Source organism: Typopeltis vanoorti, chromosome 9, assembly GCF_054136105.1.
Source record: "Typopeltis vanoorti isolate ZY-2024b chromosome 9, IOZ_Tvanoo_1.0, whole genome shotgun sequence".
In the NCBI taxonomy this organism is placed as follows: domain Eukaryota; kingdom Metazoa; phylum Arthropoda; class Arachnida; order Uropygi; family Thelyphonidae; genus Typopeltis; species Typopeltis vanoorti.
Window position 1 is genome coordinate 89,501,095 of NC_143557.1, and position 12,703 is coordinate 89,513,797.

At 35.7% G+C, this 12,703-nt stretch overlaps 1 protein-coding gene across 1 annotated transcript in view; it reads right to left on the reverse strand.

Annotated features, from left to right (window-relative positions):
• Nucleotides 1-12,703, reverse strand: part of SMC6 (Structural maintenance of chromosomes 6) — a 594,918-nt gene that overhangs the window by 425,377 nt on the left and 156,838 nt on the right. The window contains exon 8 of the mRNA XM_090398426.1: nucleotides 6,956-7,093. Within this exon, the coding sequence (XP_090254552.1) occupies nucleotides 6,956-7,093 (138 nt within the window). The remainder of the gene's footprint in view (nucleotides 1-6,955; nucleotides 7,094-12,703) is intronic.

Below are 12,703 nucleotides of genomic sequence, written 5' to 3' on the forward strand. Positions count from 1 at the left end.
TCTGATATTATTAAAGTAGAATAAACAAGTAGTTCAAAGAAAAAATACAGTAGGAAATATAACAGTTCATAATTGGAATTTGGGTTTACTTGGTTTTACCAAGAACAGAAGATGAAAGTGAACAGAAATCTCAATGTGTTTTGTGTTATGAAGTGTTGTTGAATGAGTGCATGAAACCTGCAAAACTCCGACGATATTTAGAAACTAAACATTGTAATGTGAAAAATAAGTCAATTGAAGTGTTTTAGCGATGCTCAGGGACATTAAATCATGCAAAAATATAGTTTTGGCCATGCGTTCGATTAATAACAAGGCACTGGAAGCATCCTATCGCGAAAACAGGGAAATCTCATTCTATCAGGGAAAATTTACTACTTCCAACTGTAAAAGATGTGATAAAAACTATGTTTGGCAACAAGTTATTAAAAGATGTTGATTTGATTCTTCTTTCAAATGACACCATCAGTCGCAGAATTAATGATATGGCAGGTGACGTAGAATTTCAGTTAAGAAGAGCCCTTATTATGCATTACAAATAGACAAGCCTACGGATGTTACAAATGATGCACAGTCAATACATAAGATATGCACATGATAACAATATTCATGACGATATTTTGTTTTGTAGAACTTTGTCATCCTGAACAACTAGAGAATAAATATTTTGCACTCTCAATAATTACATAATACACAAAGGGATTCAGTGGGGAAAATGTATAGGCTTCTGTTTGTATGGAGCTCATGCTTATATATAGTGGGCTTGTTTCTAAGGTCAAGGAAGTAGCTCCAGATATGAATTGGGTACATTGTTTCATACATAGGGAAGCCTTAGCCTCGAAATCAATGCCACCAGAATTTAAAACTGTGCTATACAATACTGTAAAGCTAATTAATTTTATTAAAAGCTTGACCATTAAATAGCAAGTTATTTTCAGTACTCTGCAATGAAATGGGCAGTGAATATATACAACTTTTGCTTCATCCTGAAATTCACTGGCTTTCCAGGGACAAAGTACTAACAAGGTTATTTCAAAGGCACAAAATTTTGTTGTTTGTAAATGAACATAATTCTGATTTCACATCACTCCCTGTTGACAAAGCATGGTTTTCGACACTATCCTATCTTTCAGGCATTTTTTCAAAATTAAATGAACTAAATCTCTCCCTTCAGGGAAATTCTTCAACTGTTCTTGATGCCTATAACAAAATAAAGACATCTGAGAAAAAACTGGTGTTATGGATTAGTTATGTAAAAGACAGACAATTTGCACCTTTTCCGACATTGGAATCCTTTTTAATGGAAAATGATATTTTTGTTGATTCTGAGTTTCTGGAAAGGGTTTGTGACCACCTCAAAACTGAAACAGAATTTGAGCTTTCAAGTGACAGTGGGCTTAAAATGCAATTCTGTGATCTTGGTTTGGCTTGATTCTGGATCTCACCTTCAGTGAGAAGTGAATTTCCCAAATTATCTAAAGCATTGAAAATTGTCATGCAGTTTTCTAGAACCTATCTTTGTGAGAAAGGATTTTCATCGCTCCTTCAAATAAAAATAAAATACAGAAATTGTCTTAATGTGTGTGCACCAATCTTTGACTGAAGTTGACCAATACTGAGCCAGATATCCAGCAACTCTGCAAGGGCCGACAAGTTCAGCCATATCATTAAAAGGAAGTAGTAACATAATTGTATCATATTATTTATTTGTTTAATAAAAATTAAAAGTTTTTTAACTTGTGGATAAGGGCACTTAAGGGTCAAAGCTGTATAACTGAGAGGAGACCTCCACATTGCCTTTAAAGGAATGCGGAGAACCGATCAGGGTTTCTGACCTAATGTCCAATCCTCACATTCTCGTGGTGCACCCTGTTGGGTATTGTTATGTCTGTTTTTATCTCTTTATTGTATGACACTATTTGATTTAATGGTCACTACTCCTTCCTTTACTCTGTTATATACATTGGCCTCTATCTGTTATCTTTAATCTTTATATACTTCTATAATCGTCTGTCTATTTTTGAATAGCGGATCTTATTGCTTATCTAACATTTCTAAATTAGGGCCCCCAGAAATACCTTCTCTCTGATTTCTATAAGTCATCCCTAATTAATCAGACAAATTTATATTGCACCAGCCTAATCTTAAGGACAGAGTAAATCTCAGCCTAAGTTATAAAAAATCAGATGCTACTAATATAATTCACTTGAAGTTAGAAGCCGTAGATATTCTAGTTGTTTGCAGTCGTGCCCCTTTTCCATTTTTACATGGGATATCCCCGCACACATATATAATCACTATGTTCATAATTTTATGAAAGGTCTAGGTCAGTCAACATGGTCAGAAAAACAAGCATGAAAAGAAACAAATAATTTTAATGAATTCATAGTAAATTACAATACAAAGACAAAATTGATATTAATGCTAGGTTAAATCTCTTATGTTTCTCTCACTCTTAGATAAATGGATTTCTTAATCTTTATAATACAAATTCTTTCAACTTATCAAATATTTAGTTTACAACTTATTGGAACCAGCTAGGTATTTAGCGCATTATTAATTTCCCTCGAGTGGGTCACAACAAAATATCTAGTAAACTGATAGCTCTCAGAACTCAATCCAATGGTATAGAGTTATTCACATATATTTCAATTCTTCATGCTTCTCTTTATCACAAATTTGAAATACACTCTTCCGTTTCTGTTAGTCAATTTCTCTAAAAGGGCTAGAATATGTAAAAGTACTTATCTACACTATCTCAGGTTCTCTCGGGATTTTCTCCGTCCTTCCTTCGTATGAAATTCTGGCTGCCATGGTTCTGCTGCCACATGGGAATCACTTGCTCTCCCTGAATCAGGCGATCTTTCTTTGCTAAGGATTTACATCAATGCTTTTCCTCGTTGACGCTTATGTTCGATCTTGCCGTGTTCTGTGGTGGTGCCATGCTGGAATTTCTTGGAGGTCAGCTCTTAAAGATAAGAACTGAATCATGATGATCACTCGAAGCACACAGTGAGAATACAGGAACAAACAAAACGGGCGGTTTCAATTCTGTGTTGCGGGTTTTATACGCACCCTACGAGCACCACCTTTCCGAGATTGTCTTCTCCTATCCGCCTTTCCAATTCATCCCCGACTGGGTACTTCATCGTTCCTCATACGTGCCTTTCCAATTCCGGGAATGTATGAGTCTTGATATTTTCTTAGAGGTAGCACCCACAAGCGCATACGCTGCTTTTGTAGCATTAGGGCTACCTTTGCCCCTTCTTGCCGAATTATTGGCATTCTTTCACGAGTAGAAAAATCACTGATAATTACTCTTACATTTGCCCTTTTTGTTGACTTACACTTACATTTAATATATGGATACATTAACTTCAATATAAACAGTTCTTATTTTAATTTGCAAGTTGTTATTTCTTTTAAAACATAGTTAAATTGTGCAAAAATGATAAGTATGTTTATTAAATGGAAAATTTCTGTTAAGACCTAGAAAGGTGACGTCATTTAGAATGAGGTTACCCGTTTCAGATCTAACAGTATCTAGGTGGATACTGAACGAACGAGGATGGGGTGGCAATTTGGGATTTAGCCGACCTAATTGTATTCTTATTAGCTTAAACCAATATAGAAAATGATGGTACAACATGACAAAATTTCATGCAGACTGGGGTGTCGCCCAGTTAAACAAGCACCCCCCCCATTGTTTTTGCCAGGGAACCAGGGCAAACAGTGAAAAGTCAGCTACTGAAACAAATCTGAAAGCACACCCCAACTCAACATCACCAGAGTTAAAGATCGATAGCATCAACATAAGAAGCCTGAATGGCAAAGAAATGGAGCTAGCTGAAGAATTAGATAAGTACCAGATCGACATAATAGGGGAGACTGAAACAAAAAAGACAAAAACTGGTGAGATCTTTCTGAGCAATAAATACAAAATTTATATTCAGGAAATGACAATCAAGGAAAAGAAGGAGTAGCCATAGTATTCAACACAAAATACGAGGCTAATCTTCTTGAATGGCAGCAGTCTCAAGTAGAGTGATGTGGGCAAATATCAGAATGGGGAACTGGACAATGAGACATATTTGTGCCTATGGTCCCACAGAAGGTTCTACTAAGGTAGAAGTGGAGGAATTTTCTGATGCTTTACAGACAGCAAATGACAATGAAAAAGGAAAAGTAGGTTCATACTTGTTGGGGATCTAAATAGCAGAGTAGGAAATGACTGTCAGACATACAAAACTATTTTGGGAAAATTTGGAGAAAAGAGCAAAGCTAATAATAATGACAAATACCTGTTGGATTTCTGCTCAGGACATGGACTGGTTATTACTAACACCATGTTCCAACATAAAAATGTGCACAAATTCACATGGAGAGAAGAGGCTAGGAATAAGAAAAGTCTCATTGACTATGTTATTGCTGATAGTGATGTTTTCTCCCTGGTGCAGGACACCAGAACGTACAGAGGATTTGAAATTGGATGTGATCACTATTTAGTCTTGAGCAGGATAAAATTTAATTTCATACTGAAAAGAATAACATGTAAGAAAGTTTTAAAGCAAATAAAAGTTGAGCAGCTTTCAGATGTGAACTGTAGACTAAAATACACAAAGATTATTGAAGAAAAAATGAGAGTTTGATAACAGGAACCAAACCATGGAGATTCAGTGGCAAGCCTTGAAGAAAACCCTGATTGATTCAGCCAGAGAGGTATGTGGTGAGGTTGTCTGCAATGATAGAAAAATCAGAACTCCATAGTGGATACAGGAAGTTAAAGAGGCAGTGAAGGAAAAGAGGAAAGCATATCAAAAGTTCCTGTCAAATAAGTCAGCTTGTGCTCTTAGAGAATACAGAGACAAATGTAAGCAAGCTAAACACTGTGTAAAACTAGATAAACAAAAGTCATGGGAGGACCTTGGCAAGAACATAGAAAATAAATATCAAGAAGTTAAAATATTCTGGAAGTTGTTGAAGAAGCTTAGAAATGAAGGAAAGAGTGCTGTAAAAGGAGTTAGAGATGATAAAGATGACATGAAAACAGGAGAAAAAAGATATCCTTGAAGTATGGAGTAATTACTTCGAAAAATTGCTAAATAAAACAATAAGTTTCATGGTTTCATGTTTTTTACAGTGGTAAAAAACACTCAACAGGCATACAGTCAGGAATACATATCTACACTTGAAGTAGAAAAAAACCATCAAAGGCTTGAAATGTGGAAAGACAGCAGGAGTAGATGATATTCGACCAGAAATGCTGAAGTATGGTGTTGTATAAGTCTTACAGTGGCTGCACTGCATAGTTTAGAAAGCCTGGACAGAGGGACGAATTCCCGATGTAGTACTATCATATCCTGTACACCCCTTGAGGGTACATGTCAGGAATTTGATGATGATAATGATGATCTTGTGGATCTCATAAATTGGGATAGAAATAAAATGTGATCCATAAATTAATTATTTTCTAGCAAATACAGACATGAAAGTTGTGAGTAAAATTAGAATTGACAGATGGCATCAAAGACAGAAATGCATTCTCAATGGAATACCTATTGAACAAGTAACAATCTTTAGATATTCAGGAATAATTATTAACGAAGATGTAAACTAAAGTGAACTGATCATGGAGATAGAACAAGAAAAGTTGGTGTGTGTTGGAGGAGAAGGTGGGGAGAGACTGAATTTATTCGGAATAAGATAGGAGAAATGGCAAAAACACTAGACTACCAGTATGCAATAGTCTTGAAACAGTTTTAATATGTGGATATGAGAGCTGATTGAGAAATGAAACCATTCTTCAAAGACAAGAACCCACCAATGTCATCAGTGACAGAACATATTAAAATAAAAACATTAGAAAGCAAACTTAACATTATTATCATTCAAAAATGCATGAGTAGAGCTAATCAAAAATGGTAAGGTCATGTAAACAGAATGGGAGAGAAATGGCTAGCAAATCAGGTGTTGGACAGAAAGATATTTACAGTGCTACTTTCTCCATGTTTAAACTTCATCAAAAGCCTCCAAAACATTTTGATGCCTTCCTGATATTATCTTCCATATTCTTACCAATCTCCCCATGACCATTGTTTAGCTACTTTTATAGTGCTTTGCTTTCTTACATTTTTCTCTATATTGTCTCAGAGTACATGCTGATTTACTTGTCAGGAATTTTTGATATCTTTCTTCTTTTCCTTGTCTGCCTGATTAACTTCTTGATTCCACCATGGAGTTCTGATTTTGGTAATAACTACTGCTAGATTTCTATTCAATACATGGAACAGTAATCAAGTAGGTATTTACCATTATTATTAGCATCACTCTTCACCAAATTTTCTCAAAACATTTCTATATGCATGATGTTCATTTCCTTTTCTGCTGCTTAGTTCTTCACCAAAGACCAGCTTTTCTATTGAATCAGAAAAATTCCTCTTCTTCTTCCTTAGCAGAAACTTCTCTCTGGAATCATTGGCACAAATCAGTCTCATTATCCAATTTCTAATTTTGATGTTAATACAGATCACTCTTGTGGATACTGCGTGCTATTCAAACAATTTATTTATCCTCGCATTTGATTGAACATAACATATTGTATTGTTATTTACAAGAATCTCACCATGTTTGTGTTCCATGTCTACACAAATTATGCCAACCTGGTACATCTCTATTTCTTCTGCCAGGTTCAGTTAATTTTTGTTGATGAATAACTCTTACCAATGAGTTATCTTGAATTCTGCTGATTATAATGTGGAGTTTGTGCAGGTAGTTGACTTTTCACTGCTTGTTTTAGTTCCCTGATGAAAATAGTGTGTGTGGGGAGACTTGTTTAACCAGACAATACTCCAGCCAGTTTTTTTCTGTCTTGAAGCATTATTTACCTTTCTTTGTATCATATAAATACTATAAAAACATGTAAAAGTTTAAGTACTTTGAAATAGTTATTATCACATACCATTTTCTTTGCGGATATAAATGCCCACACAAGTTCATCTTTTAGGCTTTTTATTTTTTCTCTATGTTCTTCAAACTTTTGATGGAGTTCATATTTCCATTCCCATTCTTTTACCTCCTTTGTTAATTCTGGAAGAACCTAAAAATGTATTTAGTCTATAATATAAAAATTTAAGGAACTAGGCATTAGATGATAATGATTTACGTGGTAGATGATTTTTATCACTTGTAATCACAGCCTTACTTAATGTAATCTGCAGTGCTATAGCCTAATCTGCCAACATTTTGTGGATGTGATTATCATAAAAATTCATATCTTGACTCAGAAATCATAATTTATATCAATCTATCTATACACATTTTTATTAAAAATATACACATTAATACCCTCTGTCCAAAAAGAAACTGAACTTTTGATAGAAAATAAATCATATGCCAATTGTAATTATTCAAATCATTTATTTCAATCAATATACTCTCCCTCAGCTTCGGTACAGCGTTTGGCACGGTCAATTAATTCGCTAAATGAGTTTTTTTTATATTGGTTTTTGGGATACTGTTGAGGGTCGTGGTTACTGCTGCCTGAATGTTTTCAATGGTGCCGTATCGCTTTCCTTTCTTTGGCAAATGAAGTAGCAGGATACTAAATCAGGTGAATACGGCGAGTGATCCAACACACAAACTTCGTTTTTGCTCAAAAACTCTCTCACAATGTTCGAACGATTTTTTTTTTAGATGTCCCTCCACTCAGCACACTGGCGCTTTGTTTCAGGCTCATACTCAAAACACCACATTTCGTCACCAGTAACGATTGTTTCAAGGGAGTATGAGTCCTTATGAGCGGTTTTAATGAGATCCCTGCAGTGTTCAATTCGATACATATTTTGGTTGTAGGTCAACTTGTGGGGAACAAATCGCGAATTCAATTTACGAAGGCCCAAACATTCCGTCAAAACGTTGTGCACAGTTGATTCCAAAATCAACTGTGCACAACATTCATCTTCTCATGGTAGATTTCGGGTTTTCCTTGATGAAATCACACACTTTTTAGATGTTAACTTCACTCAGTCCAGTTTGTGATGGCCTGGATTTTCGTCATCCACAAGCGTCTCACAACCGCTTTGAAATCACTTGAGCCACTCGTAAACTTGAGTACAGAATAAGCATTCATCAGCGTATGCTTTTTGAAGCATTTGATGCGTTTCGGTAAAACTTTTACCAAATTTAATACAAAAGTCAATCGCAGCTGTCTGTTTGAAATTCCTTTTCCAACCATTCGTCAAAACACACTGTCACTCTTGGCACTATAACTCAGCTTCTAATGAAGCAAATGTCATAAACAGCTGACACAACACTAATGAAGGTTGCCGCTTTCGACAACAAAAAGATACAACAGGTGGTGCCACTAGTTTCTTCTATTTTCAAAAAGTTTGGTTACTTTTTGGACAGAGGGTGTAAAGCTAGGTTTTAATGTTTCTGGATTCAAGCTCTCACCTATAAAGTAGTTGAATTATTGCTGTGTAACCAGAACATGAAGAGGTACCATTTTAAATTGCCTATTTTCTATATAAAGAAAATGAAAGAGTTTGAGAACAGGAATCAAATCTTGGAGATTCAGTAGCAAACTCTGAAGAAAACATTGATTGATTCTGGCAGAGGCATGTGGTGAGGTTGTCTGCAATAATAAAAAAATCAGAACTCCTTGGTGGACACAGGAAGTTAAAGAGGCAGTGAAGGAAAAGAAGAAAGCATATCAAAAGTTCCTAACAAATAAGTCAGCTTGTGCTCTTAGAGAATAGAGAGACAAATGCAAGAATGCTAAACACTGTGTAAAACTAGCTAAACAAAAGTCATGGGAGAACTTTGGGCAAGAATATAGAAAATAAATATCAAGAAGGTGGCAAAATATTCTGGAGGTTGTTGAAGAAACTTAGGAATGGAGGAAAGAGTGCTGTAAAAGGAGTTAGAGATGATAAAGGTGACATGAAAATGGGAGAAAAAGATAGCCTTGAAGTATGGAGTAATTACTTTGAAAAACTGCTAAATGAAACATGCAGTGATGACAGTACAGAGGTAAAAAAACACTGACCAGGCATGCAGTCAGGAATACATATCCATACTTGAAGTAGAAAAAAGCCATCAAAGGCTTGAAATGTGGAAAGGCATTCAGGAGTAGATGATATTCGACCAGAAATACTGAAGTATGGTGGTATAAGAGTCTTAATGGTTGCGCTGGATAGTTCAGAAAGCATGGACAGAGGGACAAATTCCCGATGATCGGAGTAGAACTCTCATAGTACCCATATATAAAAAGGGAAATAAAACTGAATGTGAGAATTACAGAGGTATTTCCCTACTGAGTGTTCCTGGCAAGATCTATGCAAGTATACTTGAGAAATGGTTGAGAAGAATTGTGGAAGAAAAGCTTGGTGAAGAACAAGCTGGATTCAGGCCAAATAGAGGCTTTTAGGATCAGATCTTCACTTTATGAGAAATAGTCGAGAAAGCATGGGAATATAACAAAGATCTGTATTTAAGTTTTGTCGGTCTGGAAAAGGCATATTGACAAGGTGCCAAGAGAGAAGCTATTCAATATGCTGCAGTTATATGGTGTCAATGGGGCATTATATCAAGCAATACATAGTCTTTATTTGAGTTGTAAGTCAGCAGTTAGAATTGAAGGAAGTACAGGAAGATGGTTTAATGTTAAATCTGGTGTGAGACAAGGATGTACATTATCCCCCCTGTTATTCATTATCTATATGGATCACATTATGAAGGAAAGTGGTATTAAACATGATATCAAAATTGAGATGTTAATGTCAGCTCTTTGCTTTATGCGGATGATGTTATACTTCTAAATAAATCCGCTACAAGTCTGCAAGATTCTCTGACTAAATTGAATAACTGTTGTAATAGACATGGTATGAAGGTCAGCAATAAAAAGACAAAGACAATGAAAATAGGCAGAATCATTGAAAATGTCAACTGTGTTGTGAATGGAGAACCTGTGGAACAAGTAAAACATTTCAGCTACTTAGGCACGATTTTTACTGAAGATGGTAAATTAAATATAGAAATAGACAACAGAATCAGCAAAGCTGGTACGGTGGGAAGTCAATTGAATAAATTCATATGGAATAAGAGAGAAATTAGTCGGAACACTAAATTAGCTGTATACAAGACAGTGATCAAACCAGTTTTAACTTATGGATCTGAGAGCCTGGTCAGAAGTAAAACACTTGACCAAAGACTAGAGACCGCAGATATGAGAGTCCTGAAAAAGATTATAGGTGTGAACAGATGGCATCAATGGCAATATCATATTAAAAACGAGGATATTAGAAAAAAAGAAGATATTAGGAAAGAACTTGACATTGTCAACATCCAGTAATGCGTTAGCAGAGCTAATCTCAGGTGGTATGGTCACTTAAACAGAATGGGTGAGGAAAGATTAGCAAAACAAGTGTTCTCTGCCAGGTTGGCAGGAAAACGACCCAGAGGAAGACCAAGATATAAGTGGATTGATACGGTACAAAGTGCCTTAGACGATAGAAATACATGATCTGATAATGTTGGAGTTTTGACAAGTAACAGACTGATTTGGAGGAAAATTGTAGATAGGAAGTTAGTAATGATGTAATTTTTTTCATGTAGTACTATAATATCCTGTACACCTCCTTGAGGGTACATGGCAGGAATTTGATGATAATGATGATGAGATTCTCATATAATTTTCTACACCCAAAGATGACCTTTGTGACACACGTGAAACTAGTCATTTTTAAAATTTACAAAGTGTATTTTTGTTACTGGTTTCTTCTAACATTAGCCACATAACTAATAAATAGAAGTGTAAGTGTGTGTGTTTTCCTCCCAATAGTAACTAAAAGATAATTTATTTCCTACATGCTCCATTGCATATATTACATGCATGCCTCTAAATAACTGATTTATATTTATGTTTTTGTATCAATATTCATATTTAATTTGCATTTTTACATCTATGTGTACGTATTCCTACATTTACAACCATATTTACGTTTGAGTGGTTAGCCGAGTAGCTATGTGCTTTGCAACCATATGCCTGGGAAAGGAATGTCCTGAGTTCAATTCCCGTCGCTGATATGAGGAGCTTAAGGATCTTTCCCAGACATAGCCAAGTTAGCCGGTCTTGGGCGTGGACTGCAGGGTTTTTCTCCCTAGTTAATCTGGGGTTTTTCCTCCCGCAAGCAGGCAAACCAGCCTTGTGAAATTATGCATCTACAGACATAGGACACACCGGGATGCATAGGGCTAGCCACCTTATCCTCAGGATGGGTACGGCTTAAAAGGCGGCTAAGGTTAGCCCATAACAGGCCACTAGGCCTAATACATGAAGGGAAGAAGACAACCATATTTACATTTATATATTTATACAGACTATATAATTCAAACATTATGAGTAGCTTATATTATTATTATTATAACAGTATCTCCATGGAGTAAGAAGACTCATAATGGGAGACCCTACATTGACACACTAACCATTATTCACAAAATGCCTATCTATCATACTTCTTAAATTAAGTAACAGACGAAGTATTCACACCCGCCTCTGGAAATGCATTCCATACATTCACCACTCTCCAAGCAAAAAATCTAATCCTAACACCCTTGTTAACTACAATCTTACACAATCTCCAGGGATGACCTCTTGTTCTCTCCATTTCTGCACTGTTTAGAAAAAAAAATCATCAGTATCAATCTTATACGACAATGATTGGAAGTTGATCCTATTAGTAAAATTAAATAATTCTGTGTAATAATTTTGGATAAGTCTGTGTTTTAACACTGGCAACTCATCTCCTGAAATGATGCTGTGTTGTATTAATGGCATTCAGATGGAATCTGGTAGCTAACAGTCATACAGTAAGTGATGAACAGTCTGTTGAAGGTGTGGATAACAAATGCATAATGGTGGTGCCGGAAAATGGAACATACCAAGGTAGTGTCTCACTTTTCCATATTCTGTTAATAGAGTGGTTAAACCTGGAGAGATGGCATGTATTTTCAGCTGAAATCTGCTTCTGATACTTGGAATTCTTTTGTTGTTGATCCATTTTTAGATGTTTTCCTCTTCTTTCCACAAGTTTAGGCTTATTTCTTCTGCAAGTGTTTTTAAAGCAAATTTTGAGTACTTTTTGGTAACATTTCTAATTATTCATCTATAGCCACTTCTTTAGTCAGCTGATTCGCTCACTCATTTCTTGTTACCCCAGTATGCACACTCACCCAGCAGAACTTAATTTTCCATTCTTCTAGAGTGAGATTCCTTACCAGATTTCTTGTATGCTCTATTAATACCAGGTAGTTGTTCTGGGTTTTTATGTCATCTATAGTGCTTCTGCTGTCGCTATAAATTATTGCAGTCTTTTGACAAGAGGTGTCAAATTCTAATTCCCAGAGATATGTAAGTGAATAAACTACAGCAAGTTGTTCTGCTTAGTTGTTGGAACAGAAGAGATGCAATCTAAAGTAGCATTCAAAAGAATCTAAAGTGTCTTGCCTGTGGGGACAAATGTGAAGTGAATGTTGACTATTAAGGTAAGTTACAAAAGAATCTAAAGTTCCTGCCTATGGAGCCAAATAGCATACACATCATCAATAAAGTGTATCCACACTAAGGGGGTTGAAACTTGGATCTGAAAGTCATTTTTCAGAGCCCACTGAAGAATGGCTTGGAGATCAGAATTTAAGGTAGCGAGAT